The 18,746-nt window shown below is 43.4% G+C and overlaps 2 protein-coding genes across 2 annotated transcripts in view; one reads left to right on the top strand and one right to left on the bottom strand.

The window, feature by feature from the left end:
* efl1 (elongation factor like GTPase 1) overlaps window positions 1-10,048 on the bottom strand; it is a 228,278-nt gene extending 218,230 nt beyond the window's left edge. The window contains exons 1-3 of the mRNA XM_067971612.1: window positions 10,000-10,048; window positions 2,073-2,176; window positions 102-169 (exon numbers count right to left, since the gene is read on the bottom strand). Coding sequence (XP_067827713.1) covers window positions 102-169; window positions 2,073-2,163 — 159 coding nt within the window. The 5' untranslated portion in view covers window positions 2,164-2,176; window positions 10,000-10,048. The remainder of the gene's footprint in view (window positions 1-101; window positions 170-2,072; window positions 2,177-9,999) is intronic.
* A 79-nt stretch (window positions 10,049-10,127) lies between these two features.
* saxo2 (stabilizer of axonemal microtubules 2) overlaps window positions 10,128-18,746 on the top strand; it is a 60,897-nt gene continuing 52,278 nt past the window's right edge. Inside the window, exon 1 of the mRNA XM_067971176.1 lies at window positions 10,128-10,293. Within this exon, the coding sequence (XP_067827277.1) occupies window positions 10,256-10,293 (38 nt within the window). The 5' untranslated portion in view covers window positions 10,128-10,255. The remainder of the gene's footprint in view (window positions 10,294-18,746) is intronic.

Below are 18,746 nucleotides of genomic sequence, written 5' to 3'. Positions count from 1 at the left end.
GAAATAGCAGAAAACATTTTTTAAATTCTATTAATGACAAAGTAATTGTTCAGAAGAATCTCGCCCATGTACATAACGTGTCTACTTTGTTAATTGCTTACCTTTCCTGCAAGTCGATTAGAAATGATCCCATTGCTAGCAATAAGGCTGTCAGCTAAGGTGGTTTTTCCTAAAAATGTGCAACATAATACACGTTACAAAAAATTAAGCTTATTTCAAACGAAAGAAAATTATTTTTGGAACTGAACACACAGATGTTTCAAAACATCACTTATTAATCACTAGTCACTTATTTAAATGACAACAACAACGTGCATTTATATCGTGTCTTTAACATGGTAAAATGTCCCAAGGCGTTTCACAGGAGCATAATCAGACAAAAACAAAAACTGACACTGAGCCAAAGAAGGAGACATTAGGACAGATGATCAAAAGTTTGGTCAAGAGGTAAGTTGTAAGGAGTGTCTTAAAGGAGGAGAGATAGAGAGGTTTAGGGAGGGAATTCCAGAGCTTAGGGCCTAGACAGCTGAAAGCATGGCCGCCAATGGTGGGACGAAGGAAGTCGGGGATGCGCAACAGGCCAGAATTGGAGGAACACAAAGTTCTTGGATGGTTGTAGGAGGTTACAGAGAGGGGGAGCGGCGAGGCCAGAGGGATTTGAACATGAGGATGAGAATTTTCAAATCGAGGCGTTCGAGGACCGGGAGCCAATGTAGGTCAGCGAGCACAGAGGTGATGGGTGAACGGGACTTGGTGCAAGTTAGACTATGGGCAGCAAAGTTTTGGATGAGCTCAGGTTTATGGAGGGTGGAAGATGGGAGGCCGGCTAGGAGAACACTGAAATAGTCAATTCTGGAGATAACAAAAGCTTGGATGAGGGTTTCAGCAGCAGAATGGGCTGAGGCAGGGGTGGAGACAGGTGATATTACGGAGGTGGAAATAGGTGATCTTGAGAAGTGACATCCCAAAGGGGCTGTGAAAAACCTTAGGACCAAGGATGTACCTTGATTTCCACTTCTAACAGGCTTAGAGTGGAAATCAGGTTGGTCATTTCTTCATTATTTTGTGTGTGGGACAGGGGAGAGAAAGAGGGTTTTCACACAGAATACAAAGTCTATGATATCATTTACCCGCTAAAAAGTAGCAGGGAAACAATTCTGTTTCCACAACCAGATAGCATTAGTAGTGACCTCAGGAAGAAACAGCTACAATAAAACGAGGAAAGTGACACACACTATTTAAAAAATGGATTCACCTCAGAAATTGTATGCAATGCACCTCTTATGATTAACATTTGCTTTAGTGGTACATTTATTGCTAACAACTTGCATGAAATTCTTTGAATATTGTGACTCAATAACCTAAAGCATCAAGCCCAGTCACAGTCCAGAGCATCAAACACGCAGTCCAGAGCATCAAACACGCAGTCCAGAGCATCAAACACGCAGTCCAGAGCATCAAACACGCAGTCCAGAGCAGAGCACCAAACCCACAACCTGGAGCATCAGACCCACAATCTAAATCAAACCCACATTCTAATCCACAATTTCAACTATCGAATTTACAACCTTCAAGATGCTCATTTAATTTGGTGGTAAAGACATTTATGTATTAAATCCTAAAATAAAGTTTTTCACGGCTGCTTACGGCAATCAGAACCTACACTAATTTATAGACAGTGTGGATAACATATACAAACACACATACACACACAACATAGCTTTAAGTGTCACCCAGAAATGCCATATTTTACAATTTCAGATAGTTTGATATTGACCCATTAAATTTAGCTAAATGTACTTTACATTAAAGTAAGCGATGTTAACATTTACACTGTTAATTATACTTGGCTCTATTATGAAGCCAAACATGCAAGAAGAGATCTAAATGCATACTGTTCACATGCTAGGAGAAGTGTATCAAGGACATGGAACTATGCAATACAGAAAACTAATCATGTCAGGGAATTGGTCTCTTCTCCACTGGAAATATCTACCGCTAACTATTTAAATTTTAGAGAGGTAATAGTGCGAACTGACAAGTTCCTTTTTAAATCTGAAGAGAAATCTTACCATGGTCCACGTGAGCTACTATACAGATATTCCGGATGTTGGCAGTATTCTTTTGTAGATTAACAATTTTTTCCAAACTAGTATGACCCATTTTGAATTTGATTCTGTAACAATATACAAATAAAATGATAGTACTGTACATTCTGTTAATAATACAAGCTAAATATTCTAGCGTCATAGTCTGCATTCAGAATGCCACATACCAGGAATGTTACAAATACATAAGACTGTTCAGCAATCCAGGTTATCAATTCATGATATTGTTTTTAGTAATGTGTAAAACTTATATTTTAAAACGATGAAGAATCTGAGACTGTAGCAAACTAACAAGTATCAACTAACTGCTGAAGCAGCCAAAACCAGTGAGGGTAAGTTGACATGGACAGATGTAGATTAGCTATCACTGTATTGTGACATCCTAATTGAAGCGATATGATGCCATGTAACTCATACCAGGATACTGGATGCTTTATTCTTGTATTTTTATAGAATAATAGTGTATCTCCCGCAGCAATGTGTGCAGGTCCGTGGAGTAATAGTGTATCTCCCACAGCAACATGTGCAGGTCCACGGAGTAATAGTGTATCTCCCACAGCAACGTGTGCAGGTCTGTGGAGTAATAGTGTATCTCCCACAGCAATGTGTGCAGGTCTGTGGAGTAATCGTGTGTCTCCCGCAGCAATGTGTGCAGGTCCGTGGAGTAATAGTGTATCTCCCACAGCAATGTGTGCAGGTCCGTGGAGTAATAGTGTATCTCCCACAGCAACGTGTGCAGGTCCACGGAGTAATAGTGTATCTCCCACAGCAACGTGTGCAGGTCTGTGGAGTAATAGTGTATCTCCCACAGCAATGTGTGCAGGTCTGTGGAGTAATAGTGTATCTCCCACAGCAATGTGTGCAGGTCCGTGGAGTAATAGTGTATCTCCCACAGCAATGTGTGCAGGTCTGTGGAGTAATCGTGTGTCTCCCGCAGCAATGTGTGCAGGTCCGTGGAGTAATAGTGTATCTCCCACAGCAATGTGTGCAGGTCCATGGAGTAATAGTGTATCTCCCACAGCAACGTGTGCAAGTCCATGGAGTAATAGTGTATCTCCCACAGCAACGTGTGCAGGTCCAAGGAGTAATAATGTATCTCCCACAGCAATGTGTGCAGATCCATGGAGTAAGTGTATCTCCCGCAGCAATGTGTGCAGGTCTGTGGAGTAATAGTGTGTCTCCCACAGCAACATTTGCAAGTCCATGAAGAAATAATCCTGAAGTAACAGTGCATTTCTTGGAGGTCCAAGGTTGAAACCAGTTTGCACCAGATCCTTTGCACTATTAGAAGACGAGCAAGGAATGTCCTGGGCAATAGTTATACCTCAACCACCACTACCAGAAACAGATTAACTGGTCATTATCTCATTGCTGTTTGTGGAAACTTGCTGTGCACAAATTGGCTGACACGTTTCCTACCACGTATTAGTCTTGGCTCAGCAGTAGCAATGGTCTCTGAGTCAGAAGGTTGTTGGTTCAAGTCACACTCGAGAGAGGTGAGCACGTAATCTCGGCTGACACTTCAGTGCAGTATTGAAGGAGTGCTGCACTGTCGGAGGCGCCGTCATTCAGATGAGACATTAAACCGAGGTCCAATCTGCCCTCTCAGTGGTAGTAAAAGATCCCATGGCACTATTCAAAGAAGAGCAGGGGAGTACTCCCTTTGTCCTGGCCAATATTTATCCCTCAACCAACATCACTAACAGATTATCTGGTCATTATCCCATTGCTGTGGCACCTTGCTGTATTGACTGCCACATTCCTTACGTTACAACAGTGACTACACTTCAAAAGTAATTAATTGATTGTGAAGCACTTCGGGATGTCCCGAGGATGTGAAAGACACTATAAAAATGCATGTTCTTTCTTTCCTTTATCTAATTTGTTGTTTGCTGTAATTTGCTATGCACAAATTGGCTGCTATATTTCCCTACATTACAACTGTGTGTAGCTTTGGGACATCCCGAGGATGTGAAAGACGCTATATAAATGCAAGTGGTTCTTCTTCTTCTTCCTCCCTGTGCCACATCTCACTTCCTCTCAGACTGCCTGAGCCTGTTGCTGCATCTTTCCCTGCTCTCCTAGCCTCCCTGCCGCTGCCAAATTGTCTTTCTCACTATCCCTGTATACAATGCGTTCTCACACCCTCTGTTTCTCTCCTGTTGTACTCATTAGGCTACACTTCACCTGAGCTTACTGCGTCAGACACTCAATTCTTTTTAATTCCAGAGATGATGTGGCAGTATATCGGGGGAGGAAACCAAAGCTGATTGATTTCTTTTGTATGGAACGTATTAAAGTGATTCAACATGGACTGGAACATATTTGAGCAAATCCAATGACAAACACTTTGAATGCCTATGCTTGCAATCAAGTACAGGAGAAAGGAAGCAGTGCTGGATCTAGTTCTGGGGAATGAAGTAAGGCAAGTGGAGTGTGTTTCAGTGGGAGAACATCTGGGTAAGTGATCATAATATAATTAGGTTTAAAGTTGTTTTGCAAAGGGACAAAGAAAAATCATAGGTGAAAATATCCAGCTGGAAGAGAGCCAATTGCAGTGATCTAGCACAGGTGGACTGGAAACAAAAATTGGCCAGGAAAACAGTAAATGAGCAATGGCAGGCCTTCAAGGCGGAGATAGTACAAATCAAGCATATTCCCATAAGGAGGAAAGATGGCGCATCCAAAGTTAGAGTTCCCTGAATGGCAAAGGAAATAGAAGTTAAAATAAAACACAAAAGGGGTTTATGGCAAATGTCAGGTACAGATTACCAAGCAGAATACCAAGAGTGCAGGGGGGAACTGAAAAAGGATATAAGAAGGGCAAAGAGAGTGTATGAGAAAAGATTAGTGGGTAATATAAAAAGGAAACCCCAAAATTTTTTTTAAACATATAAAAAGTAAAAGGATAGTTAAAGGAATGGTGGGGCCAATGAGGGACAAAAAAGAAAATCTTGTGGAGGCAGAGTGCATGACTGAGGTATTGAATGAGTACTTTGCATCTGTCTTCACAAAAGAGGATGAAGTTAATGTTGGGGGAACGGGGGAACGGGCGGGGGGGGAGTAGAGATATTGGACAGGGTAAAAATAGAAAGGAGGTACTAAATAGGTTGGAATCACTCAAAGTTAACAAGTCACCTGGTCCAGATGAGATGCATCCTAGCTTGCTGAGGGAAGCTAGGGTGGAGATAACAGAAGCACTGACCACAATCTTTTAATCCTCTTTGGATATGGGAGCAGTGCAAGAGGACTGGAGGATTACAAATGTTACACCCCTGTTTAAAAAAGGGGAGAGGGATAAACCTTGTAACAATAGGTCAATCAGTCTAACACCAGTGGTGGGAAAACTACTAGAGACCATCATCAAGAACATAAGAACATAAGAAATAGGAGCAGGAGTAGGCCAGTCGGCCCCTCGAGCCTGCTCCGCCATTCAATAAGATCATGGCTGATCTGATCCTAACCTCAAATCTAAATTCATGTCCAATTTCCTGCCCGCTCCCCGTAACCCCTAATTTGCACTTAGTGAAGCATGGGTTAATGAGGGACAGCCTGCATGGATTTGTTAAAGGCAAATCATGTCTGACTAAACTGACTGAGTTCTTTGATGCAGTAACAGAGAGGGTTGATGAAGGTAGTGCAGTACATGTTGTATATATGGACTTTCAAACGGCATTTGATAAAGTATCACATAACAGACTTATTCGGAAAATAGAAGCACATGGTACTAAAGGGACGATGGTAAACTGGGTACGTAATTGGCTGAGGGATAGGAGGCAGAGAGTAGTGGTGAACGGATGTTTTTCTGACTGGACAGAAGTTTGCAGTGGGGTCCCCCAGGGGTCGGTATTAGGACCATTGTTTTTCTTGTTGTATATAAATGACCTGGACCTGGGTATAGAGAGAACAATTTTGAAGTTTGCGGATGATACACAAACTTGGCAACATAGTAAATAGTGAGGAGGATAATAGCAGACTTCAAGAGAACATAGACAGACTGGTGAAATGGGCAGACACGTGGTTGATGCAATTTAATATGGATAAGTGTGAAGTGATGCACTTTGGGAGGAACAACATGAAGAGGCAGTATAATCTGAATAGTGCTATTTTGAGGCGGGTGCAAGAGCAGAGGGACCTGGGTCTGCATGGTCACAATTCATTGAAGGCGACAGGGCAAGTTGATAAGGCAGTTAAGAAAGTGTATGGTATACTTGGCTTTGTAAATAGGGGCACTGAACACAAAAACAAGGAAGTCTTGCTAAACCTTTACAAATCACTGGTTAGGCCTCAGCTAGAATATTGTCTACAATTCCACGCACCACACTTAAGAAGGATGCCAAAGCCTTGAAGAGGGTACAGACGAGGTTTACCTCGATGATACCAGGATGAGGGGCTTCAGTTATGTGGAGATTGGAAAAGCGGGGATTGTTCCCCTTAGAACAAAGAAGGTTAAGGGGAGACCTAATAGAGGTATTCAAAATTATAAGGGGTTTTAATAGAGCAAGTAGGGAGAAACTGTTTCCTATAGCAAGTGGGTCAGTAGCCAGAGGTCACAGATTTAAAATAAGTCAAAAGAACTAGAGAGGAACTGAGGAGAAATGTTTTCAAACCGAAGGTTGTTAAGATCTGGAACACATTACCTGTAAGGGTGGTGGAATCAGATTTCATAGCAATTTTCATAAGGCAATTGGACATGCACTTGAAGAGGACTAATTTGCAGTGTTATGGGGAAAAAGTTGGGGTGTGGGACTAAATTGGACAGCTTTCAAAGAGTCAGCACAAGCACGACGGGCCAAATGGCCTCTTTCTGTGCTGTAAGATTCTATGATTCTGATTCCAATCAATACAATCGGCAAGCATAGGTACAGTTAGCAAGTGCATCAAGTGGTAACCGAGCATATAGGTCTAATTTTGATTCCATTGGCAAAAGTGGGAGGGGAGCAGGAAATCTTACAAGGATATGACTATGAAAATTTTTCATTTTTATCTTAAAAGTAATTTGGCTGATTAAAACAAATATTTTTGGTTGACAAGGAATGGAAAATCTGCATTCTCCATTGCGTTATATTTAAGGCCCCATTTGATCATGTACAAAAAGTTATTTATTCATGTATTTGTAACAGAAAAACAAAGGAAGCAATAATTTTTCCTTGTTGTAAACGAACGCAAAATATCTTTAAATGCTAAAAATATAACCGCCAAAACCGTAATATCTTTGGACCACTATTCCCTCCTCATGCCCCCCGCAGCTGGGCACCCATTCTGTAGTCCAGGCTACCGAACAGCCATGCACCTCTGCAACCCTTGCAGCTAGGTGCGCTCTCTGTACCTCAGGAGCCTAGCTGCAGAATCTACATTCTCAACACAGAGACAAGACTGGCTAAAGAAATTGGCTTTGGGGGCATCAGAATTCTAAGAGCCCTGGCCATGTACAGTAATCATGTGGGATATGTGAAAACCATTCTGACACCCTAAGGGGGCTTGCACGTGATCTATCAGATTCCAGTATCCCATCAGCGCCTTTCTGTCAGGTGCTGAGAAGGCACTCAATATTGAGTGGAGGTACTTCTTCTACACCCAGTAGAAATATGTTCTCCTGCCAGGTTTCTAGTTTTATATCCCAGGTGGACGTCAACTCTGTACATGGCTCCTCTAGGTTCAGTTACATTAAACAGTATGATCTCCCTTTCTTTGATCTGGTTAGCGAGATACAGCAATGCCTGATTTCCCCATTTGAAACCCCTAGGAATTGCTAGAAATACAGACTCCCCACATGCAAAGGGTAAAGAGTACAAAATATGCTTATATGCTGACAAGATACTACACCATTACAGATCCCACCAGCCTCCCTCCTTCTTCTGTTAAATGGCAGGCACCTGCACAATGCAACTGTGGGAATTAACTTATTTGCTCTTCTAAAGGGATGGTCTGCTGCGGCCCACATCAGTTGTGATGTTGAAGCATCCGAACTACTGATGAACATCAGAAAAGGGAAGCAAGGCTAATGTTCCAAATTTGAACTATATTATTGCTTTGACAGTGTAGATGTACTGGTTTAGGAAAAACAAATTGGTATTACTGAACTTCCATGGGAGGGAAAACTGCCCACAATAAGTTTAACCAAGCTGCACGGGTATAAAACCAAGGGATGATTGGCCAGAGCCTCCCACTGCCAGTGATTTTTATCAACTGAAACCAGATGCTGTGACAGCTCTTCCCAATCATTACAATGTAAATGGAGAGGGACTGGGTGGTTCAGTGAATTAGATGCTTGCCTTTTACTGTTGGGATCAAATCCAGTGTAGCTGATGCACCCCTGATTGTAGGAGTGCTATGCAGGGTAGCCAACACTCCAGGAAGTAAAGATTAATCTCCTGGGCACTGCTGCAAGTAACCCAGGAGAAAAACCACAGGGGCATTTAAAAGATGGTGTTTTTTACCATTTTCATTTGTTAAAAATATAGAAATATTGGAAAGAGGTAAAAAAGGCTGTTTGACTGGATGATTCTTGACTATCAATCGGATAATGAAGAGTCTGTTCACTTTCCTGGGAAAGTGGTGCACCACAAGGATGGGCGTATTGGGCAACCAAAGGCGAGAGCGTGGGGGTGCAGCAGAGCATTTGGAGCCGGGAGGTCATGTGACAAAGCCTCCAGGAAGACGTCAAACCAGAGTTGGAAAACCTAACTATGTGCGATGAGTTTGGACAATCTCAAACCAGCGGAAATGGACCTACAGCACAAAAACTGATCCTAATTCGGCACTAATTATCAGTCGTGCTCGGAGAGGCCACAGGATAACTGGTGTAGAAAAAGGAAAAATGTTATATTGGTGCCATCTATATATGCAAATGCTAGAAATCTGAAATAAAAACAGAAAATGCGGGAAACGCACAGCAGGTCAGACAGCTCCTGCAAATAAAGGAAGAAAGGCTTGCATTTATATAGCGCTTTTCACCCCCTCAGGACATCCCAAAAGCACTTTACATCCAATTAAGTACTTTTATAAAGTGTAGTCACTGTTGTAATATAGGAAACGTGGCGGCCAATTTGCGCACAGCAAGCTGCCGCAAACAGCAATCTGTTAATGACCAGATCATCTGTTTGTTTAGTGATGTTGGTTGAGGGACAAATATTGGCCAGGGCACCGAGGAGAACTCCCCCACTTTTCTTCACAATAGTGGCCACGGGACCTTTTACGTCCACCCGAGAGTGCAGACATGGCCTCGGTTTAACGTCTCAGAGACGGCACCTCCGACAGAGCAGCACTCCCTCAGTACTGCACCGGGCGTTTCAGCCTAGATTTTGTGCTCAAGTCTCTGGAGTCTGACTCAGAGGCAAGATTGCTACCACTGAGCCAGGGCTTAGTGAAGAGAAACGACAGCTGGGTAACATTTCGGATGGGTAGCCTTGCATTTTCTGAAGCTGGGGTTGGCTGGCTGGCTGACACACACACACAGTGTTGGAGCAGGGTAGAAGGAAGCTTTACACCGAGGCCAGCCCATGCAGCAGATGGCACTGGCTGCCTCACATGGCGAGTGCTCTAAGCCCCGGCAACTGCCTGCCTGCCACCCACTTTGGGACAGTGGGCACTCCTGGGCATCCCTCGGTCCCTTGAGCACTAAAGGGGATGGACAAAGCAGCGAAGCCCAGCGCCCGTGCACCAGAGGTGAACCCGGCTCCATCCCCACGAGGGCCACAGCGCGGGGGGGGAGGGAAGCCCAAAGTCCCGGCCACAGCGGTGCGGCCTGAAGCAGCTGCCACCGCGCCAGAAAGGAAAAGCGGCGTTTATTACACCGCAAACCGCTTACCGAACCGGCCCCCGGGGGGGGGGGGGGGGGGACGGACAAATGAGCAGCAGACGCCTGTCAAAGAAACGAGTGCGAAAGTACCTGCAGCCGGGAGGCTCCAAACCGCCCGCCAAGGCCTACAAACTCTGACCTCTGACGCACGCCCTCGCGCTGCGCCGTTGCCAGGACGCGGCGGTTGCCAGGTGACGGTTGCCTGCCTGGCGACGCTCCCGACACAATAAAGGGCGGCCGTGCTGAGCTGTGAGACTCCGGCCGCTTCCCAACCGGCTCCAGCATCTAGCCTAAGATGCAAAGAGTGTAACCTGCAAACAAATCAAAAAAAAACCCACCGGCAAAGATGACCCGAAAGTGCATCTGCGAGATTTGTAACTGTGGGTAAGTTGAGCGGGAAAACCCTGCAAAGTGACTGAGCTCCAGTTTCATTTATTAGAACCCTCTCCCACCTGAGTCAGAAGGTTGTGGGTTCAAGCCCCTCTCCAGAGACCTTGAGCACATAATCCAGGCCTGACACTCCCGGTGCAGTACTGGGGGAGTGCTGCACTGTCGGTAGGTGCAGTCTTTCCGATGAGACGTTAAACCGAGACCCCATCTGCCCTCTCAGGTGGACGTAAAAGATCCCATGGCACTGTTTCGAAGAGCAGGGGAGTTCTCCCCGATGTCCTGGCCAATATTCATCGGTCAATCAACGTCACTAAAACAGATGATCTGGTCATTATCATTGCTGTTTGTGGGACCTTGCTGTGCGCAAATTGGCTGCTGCGTTTCCTACATTACAACAGTAACTACACTTCGAAAGTACTTCATTAGCTGCAAAACACTTTGCGCTTTGGGATGTCCTGATATCATGAAAGGTGCTATATAAATGCAAGTCTTTCTTTTAGAACTGATCCTGAATCCACTGGCAGATAGGTCTGCAATTCAGGGTTAAAACAAATTAGACCTTAGCACCCGACATTAGCCATCCCTGTAAATTTATGAACCCATTTCTTTTTCCCCACATTTATTTAGCAGGCATTCTTTCTGAGGCAATTGTCCATGATACACTTTGGGATTTGGATCTGTACTATTTTCTGTAATTTTGATATTGGTTTTCTTATAATAATTTTGATAGAGGGCAGGATTTGACTTGTAACCATATTTCTTTCACACCTATTTAATATTCCATTATATATAAATAATGTTATGATCAAATTAAATAATGCTTGCATTTATATAATGCCTTATCCCATTGAAATGCCTCAAAGTGCTTCACACAACTTTGAAGTACAGTGACTTATCATGATAACAAAATTGATCATTGGAAGTGATTGGCTGCAACCTACCCTATTTAGAACAACAACTTGCATTTCTATAATGCAGAGAAACTTAGAGTGCTTTAGCAGTATTGTTATTATTTTTCACCAGAACTGATTTTAATGCTTTTGACTGTAATTGGAACTATCGTGGATGTAGGTGTCCACTGATGCTTGCATTACATTGTACATGCTGCCTGTCATCACCAACTGTAATTCTCTTTTTTAAATCCTTTGCAAGAAGTGTTGTTTTTTTCTTGGAGTAAATTACAGCCTCTAAAAATCACATCTTAATTTGTTGCCCTGGATCTAGTTTAAAATTTTGTCTTGTACTGATTACAAAGCAACATATTGAGAAAAAAAGTGCATCTCCTGTGGCATTCACGGTATGTTGGAAGATGTGATATTTATAAAGACAGGAGCATTCTATAATGTAAAATGTATTATTCCGATGCTAAGGTGGATCTGTGTCTCTTTAAGGCCACAGACTCTAGTTACTTTAAATAGGGAATGACTAATTTCCCTTGGGTGTATCCTGAAGTCAATCAGAAGCTATTGTACTTTTGTAGTGTGGCAGATGTAAATTCCTGGCTCCTTTGCAAGATCAGAAAAAACAGTAGGAAATAATAACATTTTTTCCTCTTTTTTTTTAAAAGACTATTTTGAAGCTGTAACAAATTCTGAGACTTTGAACTGTAATGGACTCACTGTCAGCATCAGGCACTCCTCAGATCAGTATAGAACAGCCAGATGCAACATAAATCTCCCACTATTCTGCCTCAACAATGTACCTCAGACCCAACCTTAGAAGAGCACCACCTATTGCACCAGTGTGACAGTCTTGTATTTCCCACACCACCCATGCTATGGCATATCTGAATGAGATTATCAGTTAGCACCAAATTAGGGATAGTTTAGTGATGAAGGCCCATCCTGCACTCTTCGGTCCTCCCACTCTGATATTTTGTGTATCCTACCCTCACCTTCCCTCCCATTGGTGGCAGAGCCTTCAGTGGCCTTGGCCATACTCTCTGGAGCTCCCTCCTTAAACCTCTGTGTCTCCACTTTTAAAAACTTTTGTAAGGCTAGGCACGTATAGATTATTAAATGGAATAAGCAAGTTGGCATTGAATAGAATTATGTAATATTGAGCTAGAGAGTTGCTAGGTTAAAACACACTTCTGAAAAATGCACAGATGTACCAGATAGGCTTTTAGCACAGCAGAGGGGAGTGTGAAGAAGGAATGTCGATTGCTGAATGGACTCCAGTGTAGATAAAGGAATTTTTTTTCTTGCAATAATGATTGGAAGAGATAAGACATCAAAGGCATGCACAACAAAGGGTAACATTTAATCTTAAACTAAATGATAGGAGTTATATAAACAGCATACACACAGAATGTGATGACATATGATACCCACATTTGTCCTACGTAATGAAACCTATAAAAATACAACACACTGGAGCTCCGGAGGACTATTTGATCTAGTCTTGCTGAGGCTAGCAAAAGTGGTCAAGACAACATGCTTGCAATCTCCTGAAGGGAGTCCTCCTTGGTATGTGAATATAATTGGTGCCTATATCTCATACACACTACATGTAAGGGATTATGTTTTATTATCTTGATGATTTAATAAAGAATATTAACCAGACATCTTCAGGATTTTCCTACTCCTGTATCTTGTAATTAGAGGTATAGGATGTATGACAATATCCTGTAATACCTCCATATAAGGGCAATAGGATTATATGACAATATCCCATATAAACCCAACAACTTTCTCAAAACCTGTATTTTCAGTCAAGCTTTCAGTCACCACTCCTAACTCTCACACCATGGCTTGGCATCTATTTAATTTCTTCTTCTCCCTCTCCCTCTGTAAAGCACCCTCAGATGTTTTCTGCATTAACGTTTTTTTATTTGTTCATGGGATGTGGGCATCGCTGGCGAGGCCAGCATTTATTGCCCATCCCTAATTGCCCTTGAGAAGGTGGTAGTGAGCCGCCTTCTTGAACCGCTGCAGTCCGTGTGGTGAAGGTTCTCCCACAGTGCTGTTCGGAAGAGAGTTCCAGGATTTTGACCCAGCGACAATGAAGGAACGACGATATATTTCCAAGTCGGGATGGTTGTGACTTGGAGGGGAACGTGCAGGTGGTGGTGTTCCCATGTTGCATTAAAGATACTATATAAATGGTATATAAATGCAAGTTGTCATTCCTATTCTAGTTGCTGTCACAATATATATCACCATAAACTCCTCCGAGGTATTGTAACTATGTGACACATTACATTTTCTAGCACTCTTCATATACAGAAAGGTGTCTCAGCACATTTTATAGGGAGGAAGAAAACAGCAAACACAGGAGGGAAAGGCAAAACATTGGTAGGAGAGGTGATGACAATGTTGAAGAGAGGATTTTTAGAAAGCTTCTGAAAACAAGAAGGGAAGTGGCAAAGCAAAGGGATTGGAGAGGGAGTTCCAGTGCCCAAAAAATTAGCCGCTGGTGGTGGAATGGAAGAAGTGGACATAAAAGGAGTAAGCTAGTGTTGGAGGAGCAGAGCAGAGCAGGGTGTGTATGGGGGCATTTGGCTGGAAGAGATTGCTGTGATAAGGTGGGGAGAGACAACGGATGGATTTGAAAACAAGGACAAGAATCTTAAAGGCAATTCACTGGGGCATAGGCAGCCATTGGAAATTGGTACGGATGGGAATAACAGAAGAGTGGGAGTCTGTATAGGTGAGAATGTGAGCGGTGATATTCCGAATGAGTTGCAAACAGTAGAGGTGGTGCCCAGCCATTCTGTTACACATTCTAAAATGAAATAACAATTCTTCTTCATACTCTCACAGTAAGTTCTCTGATGTCACAACAACTTCCTTGTGACATCATAAATTGCTTCAGGTATAACTGGTATGGTCAAAGTGCCTCCCTCAAATAATACCACCAAAACTGGACATTCATCTCATTTATTGTTTTTGGGACGTTGATGTGCACAAATTGACACCTGCATTTGCTTACATAGCACTGATTGTGCTTCAAAAGTAACTAATTGGCTGTGAGATGTTTTGGGATGTCCTTGTGCTATATAAATACAAATGTGTTCTTTCCTTCTCTTTCCTTGTATATGTTTATGTATTTTTCCCCAAACGATAGTCACACATATTAAATGATTGAGGTTGTTACATAATCTTCTTTAGATTCTATGATTCCATGTATCTATTACAATCTAACCAATTAGTGCTGTACCATAATTGAATAAATAGTTGATAAGCTGTTGGCTAATAAAAACTCTTACCATCATAATAAAACACCCAAGTTTTAGATACAGATCGTAAAGAAACCATTTTATTTCAAAGGCAATCTGAACAGAGTGGGGAAGGTAAAACTTTTCAATAACATTTAAGATACCTTAATAGAATTACTGGAGTTTCATTTTGGAGCAACTGTCAATGTGCAGAGGTGCCTGAATATACCTTTCCGGCCATAGATGGCAATGTTATTAGATTCTAGTGTATAAGAAAATTCACCCTTCCAGAAGTAAATAAATCTACATTTACCATTAAATATTATTCATACATAAATGCTGTCCTTTGGACCTTTAATATATTTTTCCTTTATTTCTTATTATACTGAGATAATTTATTAAAAAAATTGTAACAGTGTACAGAGGCACTTGGCACAGTGTTCAGAGTGCATTCTTCCAAACTCGTCCCATGGGCAGAACCACTAGACTAGCAAGCTCTAGGGTATTGAAGGCAGTTGTGAGAAGCCACTCTCAACATGGTGATAAATATGTTCCATAAAATTTTATCTACTTGTAAAGGTATATATATTTTGCATCTAGCATTTTGTTCATCACACTTCAGAGGTCACACTTCAAAGTGACAAAAGTGCAAAAATAGAGAAAGAAAGCTAGTTATTTCCTACTGTTTTTTCTCTACTTGGGAATCTTGGGAAGAGCCACATGATTTACAAGCTGTTGCCAATCTATAGAGAAACACCCTTAACAGCAGAAAATATGCTGTAATTGACTGTCTGCAGCAATATGACCCTGTAGCCTTAAAGTGGTACGCTATGTTGTAGAGCCCACCACCTTAGCAGTACAATATATTGTGTGTTACATGATATAATGTTCCTGTCCCTAGAAAACGATGAGATAGGGTTTAACCTTCACCACCTAGATGGGTAATGTGCCGGGGCAGATCTCACACTGTTTGCTGAACCTGCCAAATTACTGGCCATGCAGTGAAGACAAAAATCTACCCCAATGTGCCCACTGACTTACCGTGAGCGACGGCACCAGATATCCATTAATACTATGAATCAGTAGTGTCCTGCTCATAAATCTGAAGCCAATTTCCTATCCTTAAAAGACACTGTAAATATGCAGAGAGTAGCTTGGAAAGGTACACTTTCAGCCTCCTAACGTTTGATGGCTACCCTCATTAGACTCTAGCACTCAAGTTTTAATAAATTTAATATTGTTTAGGATCAGATTATTCCTGTACATGTATCTTTAATTAACAATCAAATAATTATTTATTTATGCTATTCACTAAAGGAAGTAATTTAAAAGGTTGTATCTTAGACAGCAACAGATATAGTAAGTAGACACTTTATAGAAATGTCTATTGTCCCCAAAGATTTAACCAATTAAAAAGTTTTTGCATAATAGTAAAAAGTCATCTGAAGGTATTGTTTATGGTTTGTTGTTCAGAGTGTGTTGTTAGGGTGTAACAATATTGTAGTTAGAGTGCAACGACATTGTAGATAAACATTATCTAATGTTAGTGACTATATTGTTGCAATAATGGCAATAATTGACGTATCACACATAGTGGAAGAAACAGAGGAATATGAAAACAAAAAGCTTAGTAACCACTGCCACATGACTCATGAATACCAAATGAGAAGGGTGTACCAACCATGGCGAACTAAGGAAGTTAAGGATGGTATCAAGTTAAAAGAAAAGGCATACAACATGTGGCAAAGATTAGTGGTAAGCCCAAAAATTGGGAAAACTTTAGAAACCAGCAAAGGAGGACTAAAACAATAATAAAGAGGGAGAAAATAGATTGAGAGTAAACCAGCAAGAAATATAAAAACTGACAGTAAGAGCTTTCTACAAATATATAAAAAGGAAGAGAGTAGCTAAAGTAAACATTGGTCCCTTAGAGGATGAGACTGGGGAAATAATAATGGAAAACAAGGAAATGGCAGAGGCATTGAACAGATATTTTGTATCTGTCTTCACAGTAGAAGACGCTAAAAGCATACCAATAATAGTAGATAATCAAGGGGCAAAGGGGAGGGAGGATCTAAAAACTATCACTAGAGAAAAAGTACTAGGCAAACGAATGGGTCTGCAGCCTAACAAGTCTCCTGGACCCGATGGCTTGCATCCGAGGGTCTTAAAAGAAGTAGCTACAGAGATAGTGGCTGCATTGGTTATAATCTTCCAGAATTCATTAGATTCTGGAAAGGTTCCAGCGGATTGGAAAACCGCAAATGTAATGCCCCTATTCAAGAAAGGAGGGAGACAGAAAGCAGGTAACTATAGGCCAATTAGCCTAACATATGTCATTGGGAAAATGCTAGAATCGATTATTAAGGAAGTAGTAGCAGGACATTTAGAGATTCAAAATAAAATCAAGGAGAGTCAACATGGTTTTACGAAGGGGAAATTGTGTTTGACAAATTTATTTGAGTTTTTTGAGGAAGTACCGAGCAGGGTGGATAAAGTGGAATCTGTAGACGTAGTGTATTTGGATTTCCAAAAGGCATTCGATAAGGTGCCACATAAAAGGTTACTGCACAAGATAAGAGCTCATGGTGTTGGGGATTATATATTAGCATGGATAGAGGATTGGCTAACTAACAGAAAACAGAGAGTCGGGATAAAGGGTTCATTTTCAGGATGGCAATCTGTAACTGGTGGGGTGCCGAAGGGATCAGTGCTGGGGCCTCAACTATTTACAATATATATCAATGACTTGGATGAAGGAAGCAAGTGTACTGTGGCCAAATTTGCTGATGATACAAAGTAAGTTGTGAGGAGGACACAAAGGGCTCGATTTTAGGGTCGGGTTACCTGCGGGTTTCCAGCGGGGGGGCCCCGAAAATCCCGATCTCCGATCACGTGACCGGATTCGGACGAAATCCCGGCCGCTTCCGGGTACCGCGCTGACGTGCGGGGCTGCGCGCGAAAGCCCCGCTGGTGGGAATCCCGCAGGCAATTAAAGCCAGCGGGGTTCCACTTGAGAGCACTTAACTTGCTCGTTGTGGTCAGTTAATGAGCTGAAGCAGCTGTCAAAAGAGGAAGTGTGGGATTTTAGGTTCAAGGCAGTCAGTTTCACACACTGGGGGAAACAGTACCCTTCAAACCAGGTGTGTTGCAGCCAGCAGCCTGTGGCAGGTGCCAAGGTGCGCTCCACGGGGGAGCGCCCTCACCCACGCAGGAGGCCACCGTGTCACATAGGGCACCCCCTGCCCTCCACCAACCCCCGCCAAGCCAGAGGACAGACCGACACGAAACCGCAGCCCCAGTCCGAGGACCCACCCACCTACCCTGCACAACCCCTCACACCAACACCTGCCAGATGGGTGGTGCGTTGACATCGTCGGAGGATGAACAGGATGACCAGCCCCAGCAGCCTCGCAGTCCACGCCGTCCGCCTCGGAGAGGTGGGGCCCCCCAACACGGTGCTGCGGCACACCCACCTGCACAGCAGGAGGGAGGGCAACCGCAGAGAGAGATGCATCGCAGGAGGCACTACCCTCCGCACAGGGTGTACAGAGCGAGGCTCAGCTTCATGGACCTCTCCGAGGAGCAGTGCATACGGAGGCTCAGAGTCAATCGCCAGGTAGTCGCCGACATCTGCAGCCTCCTTAACGACGAGCTGCTCCCTGATGGACCAAGCAGCATCTTCTTACCTGTCGCCGTCAAAGTCACCACTGCCCTCAACTTCTTCGCATCCGGTTCCTTCCAGGGTGCCACCGGGGACATCACCGGGGTCTGTCAGTCCTCTGCACACAAGTGCATAAGGCAGGTCACCGATGGGTTGTTCCGCAGGGCCTCCCACTACATCAACTTCGCCATGGACGAGCGCAGCCAGATGGAGAGGGCGGTTGGATTCCATGCCATGGCCGGCTTCCCACGGGTGCAGGGTGTAATCGACTGCACCCACATCGCAATACGGGCACCTCCGCATGAGCCAGGGCTGTTCATCAACAGGAAGGGGTATCACTCCATGAACGCCCAGCTCATCTGTGACCACCGCCAGAGATTCCTACACGTGTGCGCCAGATACCCCGGCAGCTGCCACGATGCCTTCGTCCTCAGGGAGTCTGCCGTCCCGCCCATCCTGCAGGCACCCAACGCCGGCAACGGCTGGCTCCTCGGTGACAAGGGGTATCCCCTACACACGTGGCTCATGACACCTCTGAGGAACCCCATCACCGAGCCGGAGCGTCGGTACAATGACAGCCACACTGCTACCAGGTCTACAATTGAGCAGACCATAGGGCTTCTC

This window comes from Heptranchias perlo, chromosome 34, assembly GCF_035084215.1.
Source record: "Heptranchias perlo isolate sHepPer1 chromosome 34, sHepPer1.hap1, whole genome shotgun sequence".
In the NCBI taxonomy this organism is placed as follows: domain Eukaryota; kingdom Metazoa; phylum Chordata; class Chondrichthyes; order Hexanchiformes; family Hexanchidae; genus Heptranchias; species Heptranchias perlo.
Note: the sequence above shows the minus strand (reverse complement) of the source record. Positions and strands in the feature narration are given on the sequence as shown.